Source organism: Paralichthys olivaceus, chromosome 11 (assembly GCF_024713975.1).
Source record: "Paralichthys olivaceus isolate ysfri-2021 chromosome 11, ASM2471397v2, whole genome shotgun sequence".
Classification (NCBI taxonomy): Eukaryota; Metazoa; Chordata; class Actinopteri; order Pleuronectiformes; family Paralichthyidae; genus Paralichthys; species Paralichthys olivaceus.
The window spans coordinates 10,746,242-10,772,959 of record NC_091103.1 but is presented as its reverse complement, the minus strand read 5'-3'; the positions used below and the strand labels follow the sequence as shown (position 1 = coordinate 10,772,959).

General features: G+C 40.6%; 1 protein-coding gene across 1 annotated transcript in view; it reads left to right on the top strand.

Annotated features, from left to right (window-relative positions):
- Positions 1 to 26,718, top strand: part of si (sucrase-isomaltase) — a 69,651-nt gene that overhangs the window by 6,734 nt on the left and 36,199 nt on the right. The window contains exons 7-20 of the mRNA XM_069534305.1: positions 1,873 to 2,044; positions 2,410 to 2,509; positions 3,176 to 3,288; positions 3,399 to 3,524; positions 5,339 to 5,470; positions 5,967 to 6,086; positions 9,673 to 9,786; positions 10,695 to 10,779; positions 11,434 to 11,551; positions 13,926 to 14,097; positions 15,442 to 15,558; positions 17,523 to 17,677; positions 21,845 to 21,929; positions 25,325 to 25,381. Coding sequence (XP_069390406.1) covers positions 1,873 to 2,044; positions 2,410 to 2,509; positions 3,176 to 3,288; positions 3,399 to 3,524; positions 5,339 to 5,470; positions 5,967 to 6,086; positions 9,673 to 9,786; positions 10,695 to 10,779; positions 11,434 to 11,551; positions 13,926 to 14,097; positions 15,442 to 15,558; positions 17,523 to 17,677; positions 21,845 to 21,929; positions 25,325 to 25,381 — 1,666 coding nt within the window. The remainder of the gene's footprint in view (positions 1 to 1,872; positions 2,045 to 2,409; positions 2,510 to 3,175; positions 3,289 to 3,398; positions 3,525 to 5,338; positions 5,471 to 5,966; positions 6,087 to 9,672; positions 9,787 to 10,694; positions 10,780 to 11,433; positions 11,552 to 13,925; positions 14,098 to 15,441; positions 15,559 to 17,522; positions 17,678 to 21,844; positions 21,930 to 25,324; positions 25,382 to 26,718) is intronic.

The following is a 26,718-nucleotide window of genomic DNA, read 5'->3' as shown; positions in this document are numbered from 1 at the left end:
CTAGAGAATCATTGTTTTGTCACATGACAACCTTATGCTCGCACCATTGATTTGCATCACTTACTGGTGCATGAAGAGGGATTGTTTTCTTTCTCAACACTGCACGACCTTCAACCAGAAGCAGTGAGATTACTCTGAAGATTAGCTGGAGAAGATTATAGGCTGTTTAGAAGTCAGATGGCTCCAACGTTCCTCTGCTGTCACAACATTGTGTTTACAAAGGTCACTGTGAATGACCATTATCACTCTGTATTTAGTGGTGTAAGCAGGTGAGAGGTAATAAATTAATATCAAGATGTTAAAAAAAAGTCCTGTCAGTCGGTATCAATAATTATCATATAAAATGTCTCATTATTTCTTATTTTAAGTTCAAAGACTGATTTTTGCTCCTCAGCCAAGGTTGTGGTTTTAAACTCTATCCTTCTTGAGCACAGAATGAATATAAATAAACACTTAAAGATATATTGGTTAAATTGTTTTTGATGAAAACGATATTGCAGTAACTATTGATATTGTTTTCTTGCCCAGTCCAAAGGAAATTCTTATCTGCATTACACTGTACTTATCATGACTTACAAGAAAGTTCATGCCATTGTCTCCCAGTGGCTGAATTACAAAGACTCTCAGAACATCTAATTAAATGTAAACATGTGAAGTGTTAATTTATTCATAAACAGATAATCCCAGCATTGATTTTGTAGGATCACAAATGCACTAATTGATACATTTGTGCTGCATTTGCTTCAGCAACTGTTTTGTTGTTATCAAGAGCAATAGTTCATTCACTGTTTAATGGTTTGATAACCATTTTATAATGTGTAATTCCCATAAGCAGGATATAACCACTACACCCAATAAAGTAATTTGAAGGTTTATATTCTCTTTCAAAACAAAATACTGCAATACGTTCCTATGTATCAATTCCACAGACGTTTTATTGATGAAGGGATCAGATATTATCACTCTGTGTGCTTTTGATTTATATGCAAAATAATGCAGAGCATCCAAACTTTTTTAATTTCCAGTGTTATTACGATGACACCCTCGGTGAAACTTTTTGTTTATTTACATCGAAGACTACTTATGACCTGTCAGGTTCCCACAACAACTACTGATGATGTAATGGTTTCTTGGAGTGCTGTCCCAATGGGACATTTCAACCACTACCCATTGTAACTCCATTTCAAGGGGGAAGATAACCCTGGAGAACAAGGGGTAGGGGTAGGGAGAAGGGCCGATATGGGATTGGGCCATTATCTACTCACCACCATACCAATGGAGGGGTGGGTGAGGTCCTTGTGTCCACAAAACACTTTTAGAGTTTCAGGGGTAAACAATGTTGCAGCCAAATCCAATACAATTGGATACAACTGGCAACCCTTTCTTCAAACATAAAATAACAGAAAAAAACAGAAAATGCCTCCATACTGCTCGTGTGGTGTCGTCCAAGTGTCCGTAAGCCCCAACATTCAAATTCTGGACTCAAACACTTCACCCATCCCTTCAATGGCATAGTGGTGACTAGATGAGTGAATTTTCATTTTTGGGTGAACTATCTCTGTGCCCTTGCTTCATGACAATGCAAAAACAATGTATACTCTTTATTGCCTTTGCTTGTATATTTTGTCACTGTGTCTTTGACATGGCAGCTGTATGCAGCCAGTATGTCTTGATTTAAAGGCAAAGAAATGCTTCCCAGAGGGCTTATCAGAGCGTGATGGCATTGTCTGTCTTCTCCCATTTTCTTATTACAATTCAACCACATGTCCGTCCAGCTCTCACGGCTCTGTCCTTCACGTCAGTCCATCTCCTCAATTCCCAGTGGTGGTGACCTGTTCTTTTGTTTTTATTTCTTTGTATCAATGCATTCAGGTTTGACACTACGATGGCTCCTCTGGTGTTTGCAGACCAGTACCTACAGCTGTCTGCTAAGCTTCCATCCCATAACATTTATGGCCTGGGAGAGCATGTGCACCAACAGTATCGCCATGACACAAACTGGAGAACTTGGCCCATCTTTACTAGAGACGCTTTTCCTAATGGGGTGAGAAGTACTGTTCAATATCAATTTTCAATTATATTGATTCATGAAGGTAAATGTGTGCATTCACATTTATGTCATAAAGACAGAGTATCTGCACCTATACATGTGCTATAATGCAACTGCTGTGTGTGTGTGTGTGTGTGTGTGTGTAGTAGCCTATGCATGTTGTGTAAGTGGCATGTTTACATGAGCTCCCTACATGTGTTTTCTCCTTCCCAAAGGGTTTATAATTGAATGTCTTGTAAGCTGATTAGGCAGAGAAGTCACCCCCTCAGCTTCAATACATCTCCCACTTCTCCCGCATCTGACTCACATTTTTTTTCCCTTTATCCCTTCACCCCTCCATCTCTCCACCTTCCCTGCAGGGAACACATAACCTCTATGGACACTATCCTTTTTTCCTCTGTTTGGAGGATGAGAGCGGAAAATCATTCGGGGTCTTCCTTATGAACAGCAATGCCATGGGTAAAGAAAAACACACGCACTCAAATGCACATGCTGGCCCTTTAGACGTATACAATTGCATGCAATGTGCAAGCACATAAACAATGCAGATGTCCTTGAGAGATGCAGCTACTCAAATGAAAGGTAGCAGTAACATCTGGGCACTGAAAAGAAGAATGCACATAAACATATAGTACAAAACACGCATGCACATTCACAGGCCTGCAAATCATCGGGGAGAAGAAAACCATTTCAAAATGGTTCAAGGGTTTTCAGTTAGGAGCCTCTCTTGTAACACAAATGGATCTACTGTTGCCTCAATCAAACATTGTGCTGACACATCAAAGAGAATATTGCAAGGCTGCTTTATTTTATGAAGGAGATGACTGAAAGCAAAGGGAATGTCTGCTGACATGTTTCTCTCTCTCATGTCTATAGTCTCCCTATATAAAAGCCCTTTTTACCTCTAATGGATTATCTTGACTGATAGGAAGGTGTGTTGATTAAAGTGGGGGTCCAGAAGTCCTCTGGAGGGAGAAAAAGATGAGACAACTTCTCAAAGTAGAGGGTTTGATGGTTAACAATTTTGTGAGGGGGCATTTGAGGGTTGTTTTCTTTGTAAAGTTAGAAATAAAAGCAGAATGAAGTTTGTGGCGTCCATACCTTTTGTTTGTTTTTTTGGTTCAGAGGTGACCTTGCAGCCCGCTCCAGCTGTGACCTACAGGACAATTGGAGGAATCCTTGACTTTTACATTCTCTTTGGGGACACACCAGAACAAGTGGTGCAGGAGTTCCTTGAGGTGGGAAACGATTTGTTTTCATCAAAAAAGGGAAAAAACATGTGGCACAAGTCTGTTGTTTGTCATCTTGGAATAGCAGATGCATTAACATGTCCAATCGTGTTCTCCAGCTCATTGGCAGGCCCGTCATTCCTCCCTACTGGTCTCTGGGGTTCCAGCTTTCTCGGTGGGACTACGGCAGCCTGAGTGAGGTCAAGAAAACTGTGGAGAGGAACCGCGCCGTGAGCCTCCCATACGTAAGCTCCAGTCTGCATACTTTTTTTTAGCGAAGTTTATTTTCAAGGCTGTTTGCATGAAGTATGCCAGGTAATCTATGTCCCATCTGTTTTCTAATAAAATACTATGCTCGATATTTTATGTATTTGGGTGCACATGCCCACTAAAGAGAGCTGCTCCAGTCCCTCCGAATGAGCAATCTTTTTCTTTTTTTTTTTAACTCTTCTGTGGCAAGAATAAAATCTATTTTCTTGAATTGAGAGCAGAACCGATAATGTCTGAGCTTCTCGATATTACAGTAATAATACCAGGTTTTTGTAGCCATCCCTCGATGGGGATGCCTGCATTTCTCCAGTCATACAGCCTTGCCACAAACCATATTAGAGGCACGAGATCATTCTTCTCAATCAGTTACATGGCTTTCTCTATATTATATCAATAAATTGGTGCTGTGCAAATGCAAATTTCAACAAATGGCAGCCAGTTGGTGGAAAGCAATACTTCACTATATGCACACCTCGTTAAAATTGTAACCACTCATGCACTACTGTGAGGTTCCAGAAGAAAGAGCCTTAACCACTACACTATCTGTGAAGACGTGATATGAAGGTCAAAGCAGGAGTTCAACAGACAGCCAGAGTGATAGGGATGCCCTTTAGCTTAGACGGGGTAATCCAGCTTTCTGTCAAATAATAGAGAGTCTGCTGGGCTCTATAGGTTCAATCCCAGGACCACTATTTTTCAAACATCACTGAACGTTAGCGCTGATCAAAGATCAATCGACTGAGTTCTTTTCATTATCTCATTCATCCTGATCTGAATGTTAAAACTACTCCAACACTTGAGAAATACCAGTTCTGGTTGACATTTTCTTGGGAGTGGGCCTCGCTGCTTATCTCCGTCTGGGCCTGCTGACTGTAAGAATGGTCTTGTGCACAGAGCTGTGGTGTTGTATGTACTTTTTATTCCTTAATTACTGATGCAAACTCCTACACCTAATCTTTAAATTGCCATAAAACACGTTAACTGTATCACAGTCCACGATGACAGCACCAATTACAGACTCTGTTTGAACTCATTTATTTAAAGATCAAATACAAACAAATTCGCAACCCGTCTCAATATTTCCCTCTGATAATCTCCAATCTCTCTTTCATATCCAAAGACATTAGGAAGCAGCCGCTTCCTCTCCTGCTTTACTCAGGGACATATTTGATAACCATTAGATAGACCACAGAGGGCATTATCACATTCCCCCTAATATGTCTGGAACTGATTACCATTAGAGGAAGGAGCTGGCAGAGCCGTCCAAACCCTCTGCTCTATCGACATGTAGGACACTTTGGCAGACAGTCAGACAGAGAGCAAGTCACACCCTGGCAAATAACAGAAGAATGTGTTAACATCCCCATTGTCATTCCAAGTTTTAGCAGCACATTAACCTTTATACTGTGTTAGGACGATGTGTTCAAGTCATACTGCAGATGCTACCATTTTGAGGTCATTTGCAAGAAAAGCAAAGAAGTAAATGCATGAGTGTTACAGATTTAAGAGCTATTAAGCGTCATATTGGATTTTTGAATGATGCAATTGGGATTTTAGGGGAAGGAAGTCATGCTAGCATTTGACCATGTCCATTTATGTTTCGGCACAACCTATTTAAAGTAAGCAAGTCAAAGCAAGACTGGGTAATTGATGCTTGAGAATATTTATTTTAAATGTTTGTTTTTTTTGTTTTTTTTAATAAATTGCATGATATTAATAGTTAGATATTAAAAGTATTACATGCGCATTGTTCTCCGCATACAGACATTGTGTTTTTATCCCCATGCAGGACATTCAGTACACTGACATAGACTACATGGAGGATAAGAAAGATTTCACCTACGACAAAGTCAAATTCAGCGAGCTTCCTCAGTTTGCTGACTACCTCCATCAGAAGGGGCAGAGATACATCCTCATCCTGGTAAGAAAAGTATTATTATCTGAAACATCCAACTTCAATGCCTCCAATGCTAACAAGTCAATAGTTGGTACTGCATCTTGTATTTTCAGGGTGTGGTTAATATATCACATTACAGGGACAATGATTGTGATGATGGGTTGATATATCAATCCATCTTTATCCATCCGTCTTCTGCCATTTATCTGGTATCAGTTGTGTTGTGGTGGGAGCAGGTAGTCCAGATCTTCCCCCAGTATCTCTAGTGGGATGCAGCATTTCCAGAAAAAAATTGATATACAGTTGGTGCTGGCTGCACCTTGAGATCCTGACTCTGAAGAATTACAAACCAGGAGAAGCCAATCCTGGCAGAGGCCAACAGTTGCTCTGTATTCCAGCTAGAATCAAGTTTCACATTTTGTTTATTTTAGTTTCCTGAGTTAGCTACACCAACTTATTGAATATTTTATTACAACAATGTCGACTGTTCTTTCATATCAACATGTGTCTTTGTACCCAGGATCCTGCGATAGCTACCAGTAAGAGAGTAGGGAATGCCCCATATGGCTCCTACGACCGTGGGAATGAGAAGAAAGCCTGGGTTACTGAATCAGATGGGGAAACTCCTTTGTTGGGCGAGGTGAGTTGACTTCAGGTAAAAGACAATGAGTTGGACGACATGAGCGAGCCTTAATGAAGTTCTTATCTAAATTTAAGCAAATACACAATTTAAACATCATACTCAATATTGATTTTGAAAAAAAGTACCAGTGCAGGGTGACTACATTATAGTCAAGATAGGAAAGAGAATTCAATGAGGTTGTTTGCAATTTCACTTTTATGCAGTTTTTGAACAAAGCCATAGTATTAAGGAATTACATTTTCAAAACACCCATGTCTTATTAACTATTGGAGATTTCTCAACCAGATGTAATATTTATATCCATAAGTTAGAGTTTTCATAAATTTGCAAATACTAGTGGACTCAATATAATCAAAAACAAATGGATGTAAAATACTTGTGTTCTTTTCACCTATAAGTTCTCGGCGTCAATTTGACAACAAAGACACACCAACCAAAATGTGCATAGGGCATTAAGAAAATATCCCTATGTACATTGCACGTTTACCCAGGTGCCCCCATTTAAATTTGGTAAACAGTCACTAAATATTGAAATAAAATGGATACTCATTTATTTACTGACATTAAAGATTCAATGGGGTCAAATTCATCCAAAGGTTAAATCTTTTGAGTTGGCTAGAGTTTTTCAGAACATGAAAAAGTAAGCAACATCACGATGTTGGTGACACATAGAATCATGTTGAATCTGTTGATTTAATGACTAATAGAAATCCAACTGCGCTGAAGTTCTGCTACATGTTGTGCCATTGAGTGTGTGGGCCTTTACATTAGGCCTGGGACGATAACAAATTTTGCTGGACGATATATTGTCACATGAATTATTGCCGATAAACGATATTATTGTCAACATGATAATATATAATAATAATGCACACCCTTTCAAAGACAATAAACTTTTATTTCTCAGTGTTTTTTTACCTTTAGCGATGTAGCGAACTTCACTTTCAATGAGCGCACACCATTTTGCGCTGTTCCGTTTATATTGACTTTGTCGACCGAACGCCTCAGTGAGTGTTGACTGTCGGCTAATGCTAGCGGCCCCGCCTCCCCCCACAGAGACAAAGAGGTTGGATGACTGACAAGAGGGTTCACTCCATTCATTCCGCAACAAACGCCCCCAGGTGCTGAGACCGAGCACAGAGTGAACCCTCTTGTCATCCAGCCTGCTTGGAGGCGAGAGACGAGGAAAACAAACGCGCATGCACATGGCGATATATCGAGGCCGGAAAAATTATCGAGTTCATTTTAATTTATCATGCGATTAATTGATTATCGGCCCAGGCCTACTTTACATTATAGAATTCATCATGCAACACAGCTGTAAAATAGATGCATATGAATGCGTGTCCCAATCAAACCATAATATTCTCCCAATAGTAGTTCAGCCCTGATGATGGGTTTAAAAAGCTCTACAACGCAGAAAGAGATGAACACAGGGGGGGTTAAAGTTTGTTGCTCCCGCGGTTTTATAATGTTGCTTTTGATTACACACACAATTAAGCCCGGTCCCATCTGTTAATCGCTTTTTCAAGCTGTTTGTAACAGGTCAAACATATGCAATGATTCCACATTGGTGTTTAATCTTAAAAGGTTCTGCATGAGCGCATCACAGGTGTGTGTGTGTGTGTGTGTGTGTGTGTGTGTGTGTGTGTGTGTGTGTGTGTGTGTGTGTGTGTGTGTGTGTACACATGCATGAGGTGGAGAGAGCAAGTGCATCTGCTTTCTCTAAATGAGAAGCTAGTCTTGGTTTGTGCTTTATGTCACATGCGTGATTTTAATTGATTCTATTCCAACTGCACCCCCAGGCCCCCACCATAATAGATCTATGTGTGCCTGTTTTGAAAACATTAGGGTCTTTGCAAAATGACCTTTGCGGTAGCCATGCCAGTGATAAAGGAGATGCAGAGGCATGGCTGATATTTATTCTGCTTTCAAGATGGCTAATTGCTTGCAAAGATAAGGATAAAAGCTTTTTCTGTTGCCCCATATGTTTCAGGGTACAAGTGAAATCATAGCAAGGACCTCACTCACACAGATCTGTTCTGAGCACCGAGGCAAACGTGGATGGGAGTAAACAGAGCAGCTGGGAGCAAAAACAAAAATACATATATAAATACGTAAAAGGAGTTTGCAGGTTTAAAGGTAGGCATGACAAGACAGAAACAAGGCTGAGAAAAAGGCAGGTGTAGGCAGACAGACAGACACAAATAATAGATTAGAGGGAAATGCACAGGGAGACAGACTGGCTGTCTTTCTGAGCAGAGGGGAGAGTGACAGGCTGGTACACAGGAAGTCAGTGCCAGAGAGATACAAGAGACAAAGAGACAGATTATCAAGTAAAAACAAAAATAGGGACAGACAGGATACTTTGAAGAATAGGCAGAGGGGCAGATAAAGACAAGCTGGAGAAGGTAATGATATAGATATGCAGACTGACAAGCATAAAAACAGACAAATGGACATAAAGATATAGGGTGAAATACGCTGCAAATGCTAACACATTTGTTCAAAGTGTTTACTGGACTGTCAGCATCGGTAAGAAGCTGGAGTCGTCAAAATCTGGAGTTAAAAAGGAAGGAAGACATGACTGGAAAAAAGAGAAGTGGAAAATGTGCGGTATACTATCAATGATCCATGACCTTGGAGTTCTGACCACCTGCCAAAAACCTCTGCCTATAAATCTGTGTGCAAGTGTGTGTAAATATGTGTGTGCACATGTGAGCGTACGTGAGCATGATTCATGTCTTTGCGGCAAACTGGGTTGTAAAGTTATTGGCAGTGGAAGTAAAGGTAAAAGATAGCAACAGAGGAGCAACCTTGAGATTAAATATGTACTGTGCTCGAAAGGCGCATTCACAAATGCGCACACTCACAAATGCGCACACACACACACACACACACACACACACACACACACACACACACACACACACACACACACACACACACACACACACACACACACACACACACACACACACACACACACACACACACACACTCTATAGAAAATCTCGGCTTTTCTCTGGATTAATCATTTTTCTCAATACATGTCATTAAGGACGACTTCTAACACAGTCACGTCTAGAGATTTCTATTGCATTATCGATTTCTCCTCTCCTCTGTTCTTTTACTCAACTCATCCGTCTCTCTATCCCCTTTCTCCTTTGCCATCTCTGTCTCACACACACACGCGCACACACACACACACACCAATCCCACCCCCACCCTCTCTTCATCATTCTTCTGTCCTCTTTTCTTTGTCATTTCCACATCTCTAAGCTGTTTCTCTGACATTTCTTCTGTCAGTTTCTGCTGCGGAGCTCGCTACGCCTACGCCATCTTAGCTGATCATTCCCTATCATACTGTTTCACATGTAAAGTATTGTGCAGGCTAGGTTCTTGTCTACACAAGGCCAACCTATGTGTGGCTACTTTTAAATAGAATTTTTAACGGCTTCCACTTTGCCATAACAAAACCTAAAGGGAGTGCCTGTCAAGCTAACGACCTCAGAGTTTTATTCTGAAAACTATTTAAAGAGTTCTTGTAAACACGCAGCATCTCATTGTCTTTGCCTTCCAGGTGTGGCCGGGAGAGACAGTGTTCCCAGACTACACCAGCCAAAACTGCATTGACTGGTGGGTTGATGAGTACGAGCGATTCTCCAGGGAGATCAAACACGATGCCCTCTGGATTGTAAGTCAATTTTACACATGGAAAACGTAGGTGTGCACTGGTTAGCTGCTTGTTAACCAAAAATTCTGAAGCTGACTGTTATTCTGCGCCCAGGGGTGGCAGCCCTGAATTTTGTTTGATATTTGCAATGACAATTACTTCATTCTGGTTTGAACATTGAGCTCATACACGAAAACAGGCTGAAATTCATCTTATACGGTTAATAATTCTTCAGCTGTAAGTATGGATTGGGCTCACTTATCACTCTGGCTGTTTACTGCAGTCAGCACTATTCCCCATCTCAACATCAAACATTTCATACAGGTGATTTTACTCATGTTGGTAAAATGACCTCAGCTGACTGAGGTGTTTGAAATGAATATAGAATAATTTTCAGTTCACAACACTTGTTGCCTCTCATGAAAAATTGTAATTAGACAGGAAATAGTGAGCATATTGTCGTATGATTACAATGAAGAAAATGATCACATTTATCAGTATAACTGCAGTATTGTTAAATGTGCTAAAGTATCAAAGCGTGAAAAAAAGAATACTCCATCATATTACACCATAACAACTGTGCAACATTAACATTGAAAACAGAGGCCTTAAAGAAGAAGAAGTTATTTCAGAGTAAACCAACTGACTGAGGATTTTGGGTTCAACAATTTCTTTGCAACTTCTCACAAATAAAAATAATGATGTCACATAGTTACACTGGTAAATCCGCTGGTTACACTGGTATATCTTGTCCACTCTGGCACCACTTACTTTAAATGCAGGCGTCTACCCCAAACCCCTAAAAATTTAAAACCAACTTACTATCAGGAATTTTACCAATGTGGTAGACATTTCATACCTCATTGAGATTATTAGTACAATTCTTAATCTAAACTTCACCAAAGCTATGATCTGTGATGTACTTGCAGGACATGAATGAGGTGGCCAGCTTCCAGAAAGGATCGACCAAGGGCTGTGCGGATAACAATCTCAACTACCCTCCCTACACTCCAAGTAAGACACGTTGTTTTTTCATGTTGAGTCGTAGTCATACTCAATAGCCGCTGCTTGTAGTTTTAGTAGCTGCAATAGAGGTGTTTCTCTTGGAGACATGGTGGAGTGTGAATGCTTTGCCATTGCAGAATTGTTACTCTGACCTTAGAACACAGTTATCAATCTACAGTTTGGACACAGTGTTAAGGTAACTGAAATACAAAGAGATAGCGATTGCCGCAGTCCTGAAGCTCATACCCCAAATACTGAGCACAGGTTGATGAATTAGCCACAACAGCTCATAAAGTAAGTTAAGGTCCAGAGGAAAACTCATCTAAAGTAGTGGGTCCCTGGTGAAAAATTTTGAAAATGACTCTTCTGCCACGTCTTTTATTCGGACTGTGTCACAGACAGGATGATCATAACTTGAAAAGGCATGCTCCCCTGTCGCCATTGTTTTATTGCGCTCCTCCTTAGTCATCCTCTTCTCCCATTGCTCTCTCTGTCCTTCATTGTTCCCACTTCCTATTGCAGTATATATATATCAACTTCTCTCATTCTCTCTTTCCCCCACCTTGCTTTCCTTCCCTCAAATGCACCCTTTATTTTGTATTCACTCCATACCTCCCCTCACCCTGTTTCTTTGCCTCTTTCATCTTTTCTCTCACCCCCCAGGGATTCTGGATGAGGTGATGTACAGTAAGACTCTGTGTATGGATGCCAAGCAGGCCTGGGGGAACCACTATGATGTCCACAGTCTGTATGGCTACTCTATGGTGCTGGCGACTGAGAAGTGAGTGCATTCCCAATCATTGATAGAAGTAGTTTGGCCAGCTCGTGTAAGAGTATAGAGGCCAACTTGCTGCCACCCCTTCAGAGAAATGTGGCAATGGCAAAACCCAAATTGCACAGTGTGATGTGAAAACACAAACTCTTTAGAATCAAGTGTTGTTAGAGTCAGAGGTCCTGGGAACAGAATTATGCAGCTGACATGCAGAAGATCTGTAGTTTCAGTGCAGCGTGATGAATTATACCAGCTGCTAAATCATAGCTTGTGACTCTTAGAGACCATTTGCAACTTGGATCCCGAGTGATAAGTGAGGAAATATGTGTTAATGAGCCTTACTCCCAGGGTGAGAGAATGGATTTCTCATTTGGGTCTGGCTTTGAAACAGTATAAAGGTTCCATTACTTACACAAACCTGCAGAGGGGCCTCAGTATAACTAGAGGATGTAATCATTGACATTCAGTGATAAAGCAGGTTAAAGTTTATTCATGCTTTTTTTGAAGATATGCCCTCTCTCTCAGGGTATGAAAAAACATTAGGAAAATAAGAATATGGGGAATCATCACACACACACACACACCCTACACACACTTCAGGGTTTCAATCTTGTATTGTGCATCAGAATCCTGACCTGATCCTCCTCACTCCCCCCCTGACTTGAGCTCACATTGCACAATAAACACTAGCACTGATCACAAGTTATTACGAGACTCATTTGTGTTTGTTTCGTTCTCAAATGAATCATCAGGCACACATTTTCCACCAACACATGAAACATTTTGTGCAGATGCATTTCATGCACAGCCAGGACAATCAGAGATCTTTCTACCATTTAAAGGCTTAGGTGCAACACACTCAAGCCTGTACTGAATATAACGTCATGTGCATTGTGCATGCAGGAGACACACCAGTCTTTCTCCAATAAAAAAAAAAGATAGATTAAGCGTGCTCCATAAAGTTCCCCTCACCTCTGTAACTGTGTTTAAGTACCATGATGGTGAAGAGGGATGATGAGTTTGATCTTTGGTTGAAATTAAGATGAGTAACTAGGTGGAAACCCATACACGCCACTTAAACAGAGCAATATACTGAAGTCTTACAGCAGATTTATATAGTTTCCAAACTATCAGCCATAAATATTCCACACAAGGCTAAAGTTGGCAATAGTTGCAAATGTAATTCGCACTAATGCTGATGGTATGGGAAACCGTACCAATTTGGAAGCAGCACACACCTTCACTAATGGGTGGTGCCAGGGAAAGACTAATGAATTGTCAAAGTATTGATAACATTCAACTCTCCCAATAGGTTACACATCTCATGTCAGCAAGGGCTGCTTTGCTTCCCCTGCACCTGCTTACTGGGTTACTTTCCATATATTTTGTGCTGATTCATTGCTGCCATGAGCTTATTAATGTACCTCAGATGTAAAACAAAAACAAATAAATCATTGAATTTGAATAAAATGCAAGAGTAACTCTTCAGATGTTGATCTTTACCTGTTTCTACTCGCAGCATTGTATAGTACACAGTAAAGAAGAGCTTCTTTCACAGTGATCCTATGGCATTGCTTTATGTTTTTCAATAAGAGTGACATCTCCAAAAGGTTGTCATGATGTTTGGCTACAACGCATCCCAACGATATCCTTGGATGTCAATAAGCAGAAAGTGATTCAACATTCATATTTGGCTTTTATGTTGTGACAATTTAAATTTAGGCTTTCTGCTGCTACCACTTTGGCAATAAAATGATTGTTTGATAGTTCCCAAGGTGTAATAAATATGTGTTACTGCATCCCTAACCAAAATAAAAGCAGCTTATGTTATTTATTGGATGTCCCCAGAGGCACAGTATTACCTATAATACAAAGGGAAACATAATACTTGCATACATGGTTTCATGCACACAGGGAGAAGCATATACTTGCATTGGAAACCATATCAGCCCTGTGACGTGGAATTGCTGACTCATTCCTTTGCCATTAAACCAAGCTCTTTCGTCTCCTTTCTGTCTGTCCACTAATTGAAACGTATTATTGGCAGGAGACACATTTTGTAAACATCATCAGGGTTTTGTATTGTCATGGAAATCAATGCTGCATCAATTTCCCTCATCAAACACAATACTGTACAATGGGAGAAGGAAAAGCACTTCCAGCTCTGGCTGTGTCCCCATCTCATTTCATATCTCTTCATCTGGCTCCACTCTGTGAGCATGTTTGTGCTCGTGTGTTTGATATACGTCTCTCCCTCGTGCCATTTGATTCTCTCGCCTTCGCTCCCGAGGTCCTTTTTTATCTTAATGACCTCTTTCTCTCTCCATCGCTTCCCCGACCCTATTCTGCATCTCTCCTCGCTGCCTCCCCCTCCCTCCCACAGAGCTCTGCAGAGAGTGTTCGGAGGAAACCGTACCCTGATGTTGACCCGCTCCTCCTTCCCAGGTGTGGGAAAATATTCGGGTCACTGGCTGGGGGACAATGCCGCCAACTGGAACGACATAAAATGGGCCATCCCTGGCATGCTCGAGTTTGGGCTGTTTGGGGTTCCCTATGTGAGTATCAAGTCATCACAGAAGGGCAGATACTGTTCATGTTTGGCTTCAATACAGGTTGACAGGGGAAATAAAAAAATACTTTTACATTGTTGCCATGATAGGGCTTATTATTGGGACAGTTTTTAACCGACTGCAGATTCAAACATCACTTCACAACAGTTGTTAACATTTCACTTTAGAACTATGAGCCTTTGGATTTGTAGAGAAACGTTATTTTTGTTGCTTTCTGGCATAACCTTCTTAAATGTGACATTGTTATAGCACATATGCAGCCATGCTTTCTTTCATCTTTTCTTTCATTTTTAATTTGGTAAACAAACAAAGAAACACATGAAAGCTCCATACATGTTGGTTCATTTTTTACCAAATATCAATTGGCATTGCTATTTTATACATTCACAGTATGAAGAGGCAGAAATGTTATCATTATGTATGCTTGACAAAGAGATTTTAACATGCACTTCTCCCTTTTGCCTCTTTAAATAGGATTCATCTGCTAATTGAGATTTATGTTCAGGCACAAGTTTAAACACAGAGGGGTAGGCCAGAGAAATGGCGTCTGGGATGAGATCCATTAATACATCTGGAAGAACAGGAACATGTTCGAACACACACACAAGAAAATGATATGAAAGTTGTACATGTATGTGTAGAGCGTAGAGCGCAAACAGTGCTCAGGAAACTACAGGGAGGGGGTCGAACACATGCAAACACATGCACTCCAACTGTGCGCGTCAGATGGTCTTATAGATGTCAACTACATCCTAGCGGGATTGTGTCAAGCTGATTTTAGACTCTACGGCGCACACACACACACAGAAAGGGAGAAAGCAGGAGGAATGGGATTTGGATCGATCCCTCCCATTGAGTGTGTCGTAGAATGTGGCCAGTCGTAAACAATAGAAAGCAAGCAGTCTCCAAGGAGCGGCCTTTGGACTGGAGTCTCTTTCTTGGACTCTGCTGTGCAATTAATGTAAATAAAGATCACTGCCCACACCTACTGGCTGCCTTGACCAAATTGAGACATCAAAAAAGACATTTTGAAAGAAAAATACACAGCCAAGATAGTGTCAGTGCCTCTATTTTTTTACTGCTGGATAGGCTATTTATTGACCCAACACAATCAGTTGTTGGTTCTCTTTCTGACATTTGGAATAAAGAGCTACTGTGATCTATATTCATAACACAACCTCAGACCAGAACCCACAACATCCCCTTTTCTCTATCTGAAATGGAATGCCAAGCGTATGATTCCAACACATTTGAAACAACATTTCAGACCCAGGCAGAAATGTACTGTTGTGGCTGAATGTCAAGCTGTCGTCCCTCAACTTGTTTCAGATTGGAGCTGACATCTGCGGATTCTTTGACGACTCCAGTGAGGAGTTGTGCCGTCGCTGGATGCAGGTGGGAGCCTTCTATCCCTTCAGTCGGAACCACAACGCTCAGGGCTATAAGGTACCGTGAAGGCTTTTTCCTCTGTCATTTTCATATTACACTGTCAGTTTTAGATGTATGTATCAAATGGCCACTGTTTGGTCTAAAGCGCTGCAGGATATACACTTTTCTCCAAGTGTTTAAAAATAGAAACTTCTTTCAGTATCCATGGAGATTGTCATCACACCAGCACTGGCAGAGTTGTGTTATAAAATAGGAGCAGCAGGACATCTGATTCTGGGTTTAACACTGGGAATGTGGGTATTGGAACATCTGAGCCTGGAGTAAAACGCAGCTAAGAAGCTCAGTGCCAGACTGATACTCATCGAAGAGGGGGAAATTTTACACTTTAGTAAAATGTTAATGTCAATGTTAAATTATGTCGAACTACCACAGCATGATGTGCCATATGGCATCGGAGCCTAACAAACCTTTGAATTGGCACTGTTATCTCTTCTCTACTCAACACCTCTTAAACTCCAACTGTGGCTCTGATCACATGTGTAGCATCAGACTTTTTGACTGTGGAGCTGGTCATCTTGCCTACTTGGACATAAACCAAGTCACATTTATGCTGAACTGTTTAGTTTTTTGAAATGTTTGTTTGCCTTCTAATGCTAAAATGGAAAAGGCTTCAAAATAGGAACAACCAATGAATCTAACGCTATCCCTAATAACTACTCGAACAAACAGGAGTTGCTGGAATGTAAAACATTCAGAATCCAACAGAGTCAATCTCTGTCATCATCTCATGACAAATTAGCCTCTGGGGCAACAGACAACATTTTGATGCTTCAGAAGTAGACTGCGTATATCAGGACCAAAACTCTGTCTTCCATCAGCCATTCACTCTTAAAGTCTTGCTAGTTTCTTTCATCACACAAGTCGAACATTTCTCTGCACAAAACACAAACAGTGATACTTTCTGTGTTTTTTTAGGTCCAGACGACATTTTGGCTAATCTCTAATAACAGCCATCTGCTAATGAATGCAGATAATCAGCTGATAGCTGATGCATTTCAGTCAATGTGTTCCAGCTTTTTTTATTTATTTTTTTATTTGTGATTCTGGAGAACCAGAACAAAAGCGTCAACCAACCTAATCTAAACCAACCTAATCCAAACCAACCTAATCCAATCCAATATATGATTGCTTTTACCACAGCCACACGCACATTTATCTGGCAATGTTCTCCATGTGACGTTTCTACACTCATCACTGATGCAAAAATAGCACTGAGGTGGTGGGGGGATTAGAATGAAACGGTGGGGGGGGGGGGGTCTAGTTGCTGGAGAACAGGGACATGATGATGATGATGAATTTGAAGTACGATTTCCACTAAACGAGACAGCTAATGTGTGACCTTTGCTTTGCCCTAATCATGGCTCTCGTCACACAGCCATACAAGCCAGTCCAAACACACACACACACACACAAAAATCACACACACAATCACACAGAGTTCTCATCACACTCCCAGAGGGGCCAAGGGCATAAATGATTAGCCAGATGAGAGGAACATGGCCTGTTAGCAGCTAATCACCCTTTCACTCTCCACTATCACAGAAATTAAATCATACGTTTGTCCTTTTCTCACACATTTTTCCACCATTTCTTTCTCTTAACTTCTCCTTTGCTCATTCTCTTTACACAATTTGCAAAATTAGTAAAATTAGTTCTGTGTAAAAGTTAATTTGTATTTTAATCATTGTTAATAAAGGTTAATGTCCACTTACTTATTATGAATACATTTTCAATGTTTTTTGTCAAGTATCTCATCCCTCTTCACACCTTTCCTTCCTCTCGTTTCAAGTCCATCTCTCCAGTTACCACAATATTTATTCCTTCACTCACTCTCTACTTCACCCTCTAATCTCCCTCTTTTTGTTTCCTCCTGTGAATAAAAGAAAAATCTTTATTGGTTTTGCCCCTCCTTCCCTCTCATTTATCAATGCCATCTCTTGAATCCATCCTTCTGTCTCCAGCCCCAGGATCCAGCTGAGTTTGGCGCTGGTTCAATGCTGGTGGAGAGCTCCAAACATTACCTGAGGATACGTTACACACTCCTGCCTTACCTCTACACGCTCTTCTACAAAGCCCACACCACAGGAGAGACTGTTGTACGTCCTGTCATGCACGAGTAAGTCACTTAAAGATATTACAAGTACACTGCCAGACCCAAAACGTGGCTGTATAGCCTGATTTAGCAGCTGACGATTCTGCTGAGATCTGATTTCCCTTTAGTGAACCATATGTATGAACATCAACAATGCTAGTTATCACATAGGAGGGTGAAGTGGTGCAGCATTGGTATGAGCGTAATGAGGATTGTAGCAGATGACTGGACATTAGTCACTGCCCAGCTGTGAATTAGCCAATAAACAGGTGTAAAACATATTGTAAACAGGTGTTGCTAATGCGAGAGCAACGTCAGTGCTCTGCCTAAACATTCAGGGTGCTAACGCGTACCTTTTTTTTGGTCCAGACCTTTGAACTTTTCACTTTTGTGAAAACCAAAAGTGAGAGGTGCCTTGGACTGCAGTCCGGACCAATAGACCATATTTTAATCCGACCAAAAGAGGTGGTCTCAGTACAGATCAAAGTGAACCATGGTTTGGATCATTTGCAGTATGAAAACATTTTGCATGGTTCAGATTTTTGGACCAAATTGCAGGAAGTTGAGAGAGCATCGAGCAACCAAAGCGGTTTGTAGTCATCGCGTCTGCTGATGTTGTTTGTACTATGAGGACATTCATTGAACCTTGGTTCGGACCATGGTCTGGACTTTCGGTTGTGAATCGGCCTCAGTCACACAAACTCACTTCACCTTTCATAGTAATACAGAGTTGGTGGAAAAGACTCGACTGTTTAAGGGAGCTCTCAAGGAATCTGAGAAGTGACAAGGATTCTGCTGGGAGAGAGAGAGCTAATCCTCCAAAACAAAAACATATTGCTCGCTGCTCAATAAGATTTAGCAGAGAGTGCATTGGACAACAAGCATGTTGCAATTTCCCCTGAATAATAGCAAAACCCTTTTCATCTGAGGGGAGCTCATCCATCTCATGAACATGCCGCAGAATACTAACAGCAGCTTGATACAAGGGGAATGTTCTGTGAAGCGTATTGCATTTCTCTTTAAATGCTTGCAAAACAATATTTGTGAAGTGGTGAAGACAGTGCACATCACATGCACATTTGCATCACTCACTACTCATTATATAGTCTTCTGTAGTGCTATCTGCATGATAGTGAGGATTTTTATAACCTATATGACGGACTCACTGGATCCCACAATACATTGCGAAAAGAAGTTTACATCCAATGGCCACAAACGGAGAAATAAAGACCATCAGGCTTTGAATAAATTCAAGAAAAATGGGATGAGGAGTGAGTACTGTATGATGATAAAATATAATTGTGCCATGTCTGAATAAAAAGAAGTGAATTGAAAGCTTCAGATGTGACTAAATAGAAGGCAGCTGCAAATACAATAGCTCTGATAGAAAGCTATAAGTTGTTGCAGACACTAAATATATTCTATTTATTCATGTGGGAAAATACACTCAGTAGAATGTGCTGACCGATTTTGATATGGCACATCTTAAATGTGCGACAACAATGAAGTACTTACCGACGTGGTGTTTTTCACTTTGCCTATGAGACTATATTGTCCTCTAAAAAGAAGCCCCTTCCCAGGAGTGAATGAATAAGTGATTTCAGACCCAACCCATTGGGGAAATAGTCTAGAACGGAGGTCACTTTAAGACGGACCACGCTCCAGACCAGGAGGTTAGATTTAGGTAGAAGAGAAAGGTAGAGAAAGCAGCTGTTGAAACTGTTCACTTCTCAAGATGTATACAAACATTTTGAAAATTGTTTGAGACTGATAAGTGAGTTTACAAGTTTACATTTTCACTTTATTTTTTATTAGAGCAGTGTCATACATATTATATTATTACTTACTATTTTATTAGTTGTTCTTTTAAATGTATTCATATGTTAGTTTTTTAGTGCACCAAAGAGGAGCAGCGCTTATAAAGGCAACAGTGGCTTTCTGATTATGATTCCATTCATATTCCCTCCAGTTCAACGTGAAGGCTGACAATCAATATTGTTAACATTTGATAGCATTATACTTTGATTTGTTAGTTATTGACTGACACAAACATTGAACATCTAATATTTCAACATACATATTGCACAGTATGATATTCCACAAATGAATACTCTTGGTCTACAGCTATGTTCCTCGACTTCGTAGAGAAACGCAAGTAGCTCTCCTGAAAACCAGGCCTTCTCCACTCTTGTCTATCTAACCAGTTTGGTAATGAGCAGGAGTTAAAGCGATATAAATCACATCAACAAATATAAAACAAAGTTTAATTATTAAAAGTAAAGCATGCATGAGGTATTAACATGATGAAACAAAAACAAACTACCAGGGTAAAATATGCAGAAACCAATTGAGCACAATACTGGACCATCGGCAACAAGGCATGAACTGATGATTTTTGATTAGAATCAGATCCGTGCACACACACTGCAAAGGAGAGACAACACACATCTCCATTGAATGCACACAGATTGAACAGCAAAGCAAACACAGCACCCAGCAGTACAGCATCACGTGCAGGCAGGCAGCGGCCATGATCATCCATCACATGTTTTAAACCAGAGACAACACAGCAGCCAAGTTCAACCAGAGAAACCACCAAGCAAACACAAGCAGCGCTGAGCCAAAGAAAACACACGTGTTGTCCGCAGCGGTGAACGTCAACACGAGCGGCAGGGACTTACCTTAGACCCGGGATCATGGCGACTGGGATCCGGTGAGCGAGGCCCCCCCTGACAGATCGGTCACGGTCCTGTCAGCAAACACCGCAGAGCTCCAGGTTCGAGTCCTGACGCGAGAGGAGACAGCCCGGGTACACCGCCATCATTCACTCCTTCATCCGGAGGGTCCACGAACAGTCCGCTCATCCGCCGCACGAGTCGCTTCTCACCCGTCGCGCTTGTTGGCAGCGTCGGTAGATTTCAGGTTGTAAAGTCCGCGTTTTACACCTGCGTTGATATGATTGGTCCTCATCAGCCACAGAGACGCGCATGAGCCAATCACAGTGAAGCATGTTGAAAGCGTGGGAAGCCAAACAGCCAATGAGAGCGCGACTTCGGCGCGCCTGTCTGAGATTGTTTAATTCCATGTCAGGTGACCACCCCCTTCACATCTCTTTAAGGTGCTGCACAATGATATGAGAATGATGTCATAATATAACAAGAATAGAGTCATGATGTCACCTGAATAATGTCGCAATTTTAACGACGCAAATTCATAATATTATGAGAATTATGTCACAATTTAACAAGAAAAAAGTCCTTACATCATAAGAATAAAGTTGTAATTTGATGAAGATAATAATTAACAATATTAATACATATATGTGCAATTTCATATAAAAAAACGTTTGAATATTATGTGAATAAATTCGATATTGAGCAAGAAAAAAGACACAAAATTACGAAAATAAAGAAAAATAATTGTTTAGGAAAAAATCTGAAATGGGAATCCATGCGCTCCACAATTACATTCCTTCTGGCTTCTTGATTCAAAACCTTGAGAGCCACTAATCTCAATGTATCTTGAGAAACTACAAAAGCCTTTTGGATATCATGTAAGTCGACCAGTACCAAACTCAACCTTTACAAAGTGCTGATACGTAAGATGATGTTGTGTTGATGTGACAAAAGATAGAGAATTTTGTTATTTTTGAAACCTATACTGTATGATTTAAGAAGATACTGCAAAATACCAACAGCCCATAATTGTGGCTTTATTGTCACAAATTTAAAAATATTTTTTATCTTAATATTTCAACTTTATTCTCGTTAATTCACAAATTGTACTCATAACATTATTACTTTGAATTTGTAATATCACAGTTTTATTTCTGACCCTAAAACTGGTCGCACTATTACCACAGGATTTCTTTTTTTTTTTTTTTGAAGCACTGGAGGAAAAAAAAGCTTTTGTAAATGTTTGAATTGACTGTCAGAAATGTGTGGTGACTTCAAGAGTATCCCGTCATCCAAAATTATAGGCTAAGAGCTTTATTGAACACTTAAGAGAGCCACATCTAATTAATTTATCCCAAAAAATATATAAATTTTTAAACAAGTGATTAATGATGAAGGCTGTAATTGCTCCAAAAGAATGGTGGTAAAGTGTACTGACATGGATTTACTGACTGGGCGAAGCAGGACATGATGGTTTTACACGTGAATCTAAATCATGATCATTGTCATTCCCAAGGTTCTACTCTGACAGCACCACCTGGACTGTGGATCGGCAGTTCCTCTGGGGAAAACACCTGCTCATCACACCTGTACTGGACCCGGTCAGTCACAGCACTAACCAAGAAAACTGTGCACATACACTTACACTATTACACACTTCGATTATTTTTAAATACATGCTTGGAACGCAGCTAAACACATTGAATAATGTATTATACGAAGTTCACATATATGTAGAACATAGAGTCATGTGTTGCGGATGATGCAGAAGAGATACGCACACACTCAGTCACACACAGACGCACACAGACCCTGACCTCCACTGGGAAAACATGACATGAGATATTCTTTGTTGCCCTCCCCTCCTCTCGTCCCTCTTTCTTCTCTCTTTCATATCCTCCCTCTTTTCTCTCAGCTCTAATGAGAGCACTGACCTCATTACTAGCAGATTAGAAGTGTAGATAGAAGTGTGTATATGTGTGTGTTGGTGCATGTTTCTCTGAGTATGTGCGTATATGCATGCTCCTGCGTGTATGTGTAAAAACGTGCATGCCTGTAATGTGCATGTGTGCATGTGCAGCAATCGCGGTCATGTCAAAGTGGCCTGATTAATAAGCAATTTAGCACGGCCTCTCGTGAATTACAGAATAGTGTAATGTGAGTGGGAATGATAGCAGGGCTGGGGATAAAGTAACTTCTGTAAGTGTGCTGGTGAAAAAGTTTATAATTGAAGAAGTGAAGGGATTATGCCTGTAGCACATGAGGGTCTGAGATGTCCGGAGGGTCAGTGAGAGGAAGGGCCATAAGGTGATTTTGCAGGTTAGGTTGTTATATTTTTCTGAAATAAAAACGAGACAAATGCAAAGAGCAGTAATAATTGCACGTAATATGAATCCTTTCCAGGCTGGATCAGTGGGTGTGTTAAAGGCTGGCATCAGTTATCACCAACTGCTTATTTTCAGTCTCTTTAAAAAAGCAATGTCCCCTCCATAAAGATAAGATAAGATAAAAATAGACTTTATTCATCCCACACTGGGGAGATTTCAACATTACAACAGCAGAAGGGCATTAAGATAGAGAAAAATTTAATATAGAAAATTAAATATAGAAATAAAGTAAAAATAAAAAATAAGAATAAAAATAAACATGTATATATATATATATATATATATATATATGTTGTTTGGTCTCCTTGCTTGTTGGCTAGACAATCGATGATTTCTGGTGGTACTGCTCCGTTCGTCTATTTTGTCCATATCCATAAGCTCTCAGAAGACGTGCACGAATACAGATGAAAATGAACACAGAGTAGGGGCGGTGGAAGGGGCAGCCCTTTTCCGTATCTTACGATGAGCTTAAATTGGCAATAAGGTTGACACTGTAACCTGCATAAAATACATTATAAATTTTATTCATGTCCATCCAAGATAATTGTAACTTAGGTGGTATACAAAATAAAACCTATTTATTAAACATGGTATGTTTTTGATATAGTAAACTTTCACCTGCTATACGATTTTAAATAACAGTCCAGGGAGGCACAATGACTTAAGCTTAGAGGCATTTTGGACCTGCACTGCAACAACTGCTCTGATGCGGCTGAATATTCATCTCTTTGTGGTGACAGGGTGCTGCTGAGCTGCAGTGATGGGTATTTGCACCAGGGTAGAGGGCAGGTGCTGAGAAGAGAGTGTCTACTGTCTGTTCCAGATGCAACAGGCCACCAGTAAAGATAGTGTCACTTGGAGTAGGGTCACAGGCTGATCTTAAACATTGCGTCACATCCCACCATCTCTTTTTTTCTTTTTCTTCATTCTCATCTCTCTGTGTCTCTCTCCATTTATCGCTCTGTCCGCCTTGCCTCTGCCTTCTCTAATGATGCTCTCTCTCTCTCCATCATTCAGATCAGTCGATTCCTTCACCTTGATCTCTGTGATGAACCGGGGAGATCTCCTGCTCTCTCTCTCTTTCTCTTTCTCTTGCTCTCTGTCATCCCCTCTGGTCTTCATCCCTGCTTTCACTCTTCCTCCACTTGCCCATTACTCCCCTTTCTTTTTTAGCTTTCATCAGATGTTGGCTCCCTTATCTCATCTGCATTCTCTTAATCAGCCGCTGTCAAATCACCCTTGTGATCCCATTTCATTTCATCCCGTCTCTCTTTCGTCCTCTCCCCGTCTCCGCGCCTGTCTTGGCCTCTCTCATCTGTCTTAGCAACCATCTGATCATTCTGCCAGTGTAGATCTTCGGCCCACCTGATCAAATCTTACCTCATGGCTAGCTGGGCTTCGGTGCTCTAAATGAGGATAAGGGCCTCATGCCTTGTCCCTCTCAATCACAGTTAGCAGCCATGCTAAAGTCCCACAGTCCCTCCCCATTAGTCAGCGGGGTGAGTGATAGGCGCCACGAGCAAATCAGACACCAGAAAACGAGGTATAGGGGGAGCATCCATTTCCCCAGGCTGTCATCCCACAGGCTATGCAGCAGTTGTGACAGGTGATCTGCCTAAAAACTGGGAATGTGCGCCCTAAAGATAAAGTTAGGTCATTTAATTTAGTTAGCAGACCATCAAAGCAATACAGCTCTATTATATTTTCCAATTTTTTATTGTTTCACATATACTTAGCTTGTATTTGCTTCTGTTTAATTATCTTTCCATCCCTATTCTCTTTCTGAGTTTGTTTTGCCTCGTCTTCCTGTCACCTCTCTGTCTTCCACCTTAATGACAGGCCTTAGACGGCTACAAAATAGGACGTGCAGCTGAGGAGAGGCAGATAGGAAGTGAGATGTTGGTGCCATAGGTGCTTTTGATGGACAGCCTCGGTCTACACAGCTGACACAGTGTGTTTTACTGTTTTGCTTTATATTATTTTGAGGAGGACCCGTAGCTGCATGGTTCTCTGCTTAACTGGGTTCCCTGTGTTTATCTCCATCTCACCCGCTGTTCTGTCCTGTCAGAGAGAGCAGGGAAGTGACAACGCTATCAAAGGCTTGCCGCTCATCTATCGATTGCTCCTGTCTGTCCGCCACCTTAAGCCATCAATGCCCGTCACCTATCAGTCGCCGCTCCATGCTGTCTCTTCCATCATCTGTTGCATCATGGCACTGTTGACCGAAATGTCACAAGGGCATTGAGGAAACTTTATATTAGATGATAAGCAGTTTTAAAATAACTTTCCTTGATGTGAACATCTTATCTTCCCCCTATTTATTATTAAGCTGCAGTGACTTATAGCTGCCAGACATATCTGTGTTTCCTTTGTGGTGTATTGTGGCTTCTCTCCTCATGTTCAGACACTAAGATTAAAGTGTCTGCGTCGGTACAGTGAGCTAAAGCAGGTGGTGCTGAGTGCAAGCACAAATCAAACACAGGTTGCCTCTGCACAAATCACAAAGCTGACATCTTTTGATGTTTGCTTCACAAATCAGAGGAATACAGTATGTGGCTGTGTTTAATGTGAAAAACAAATGTTAACACCGTCTTTATTGTTTTCTGCAGGGTGTGGACAAGTTGCGTGCCTATGTACCAGATGCTGTGTGGTACGACTATGAGACGGTAAGAATATTTCCAGCTTTTTTTAATTGGTAGATTTAGATAGATGGGTTCTTAGATAGGTAAGAAAGATTATCTCTGAAGAATTTCCTTCAACCTTCACATGTTTCGCAAAAAACAAAACTGGAATGCCACTCAGAGTGCATACCTTTGTCAAACCCAAACCACTTTTAAAACAGCACAATTCGGATCTTTATTTGGATCTGCACCAAATTGAATATGCCTGTTATTTTCTACCCAGATCCATGCATTATTCCTTTGGGAATTCGGTGAAAATGTCAAAAGACACCGAAAGAAAGAAATTCCAGGATCCACCCCTTTCTCTGGATCCATACCAAAATGTTGTTCTTCTTTTTTGGCACATTTTCCATCCTTCCACCAGGATTCGTGGAAATCTGCTTGGTAGTTTTTTGTGTAATCATGCAGACAAACAAACAGGGATGAAAACATAACCTTCTTGGCAGAGGTAATGATCAGTAGAGTGATTATTTTAATTATAATAATGGCATCTCTTCTGTACATTTTCTCACACTCACAGCAGACAGTACACCTCTTTTAGTTTAGATTGTCATTGAAATATTTTCTTATTGAAAGAAAAAGAACTGGCAACATAAGGAAGGTTCTCGAGTCAAATCTGCAGAGCATCAATGAATAGCATTTTGAATTCATAGACTGATAGTTTCTCATATATATATATATTTTTTTAGAGATATTAAGGAGAACAATATATGAAAACATATAAATGAAGCAATCTAAAACAAATTGAAAATGACCATAGAGTTAAATCAATAACTCTCTTATACAGTCTTAAGAAACTAGACACCATAGGTTAAACAGAGGTTACTGTATTTGAATACATATGATTATGCAGGTGAACATAAATTAATTGATAAGATAAATGTACAGTGATAAACAAAAATGGTTGCACAGGGGCTTATCAGCATTGTGTTACATTAACACACGCAAAGCATGTATCACATGAAAGTCTTTGCCTGGAGTTCTTTGAGACTGAGAGACAAGAGCGATAAGGCAGAGCAAGAGAGAGGACAGAGATAGAGTAAAAGAGGGGACAGGGAAGAGAGAGGAGAGACTATCTCCCTGACACAGAGATAAAAGAGGTGTTGAGTTCCTTTGGGACCTTATTTGGGCATCACAGTGGTGATGTAAAGCACCCAGTGATCAGATGAGCGATTAGATTGGTTGTCTTGCCACCAGCCCCTTGTCCCACTTGGTCCCCTGTGATTATCTGGGTAGGAGGATGGAAGGGTTGGAGGGAGTATCGATGTAGTGAAAATGACCATGAAAAACAAGTTACTGAGCAGGAAAAAAATAATGGAAAA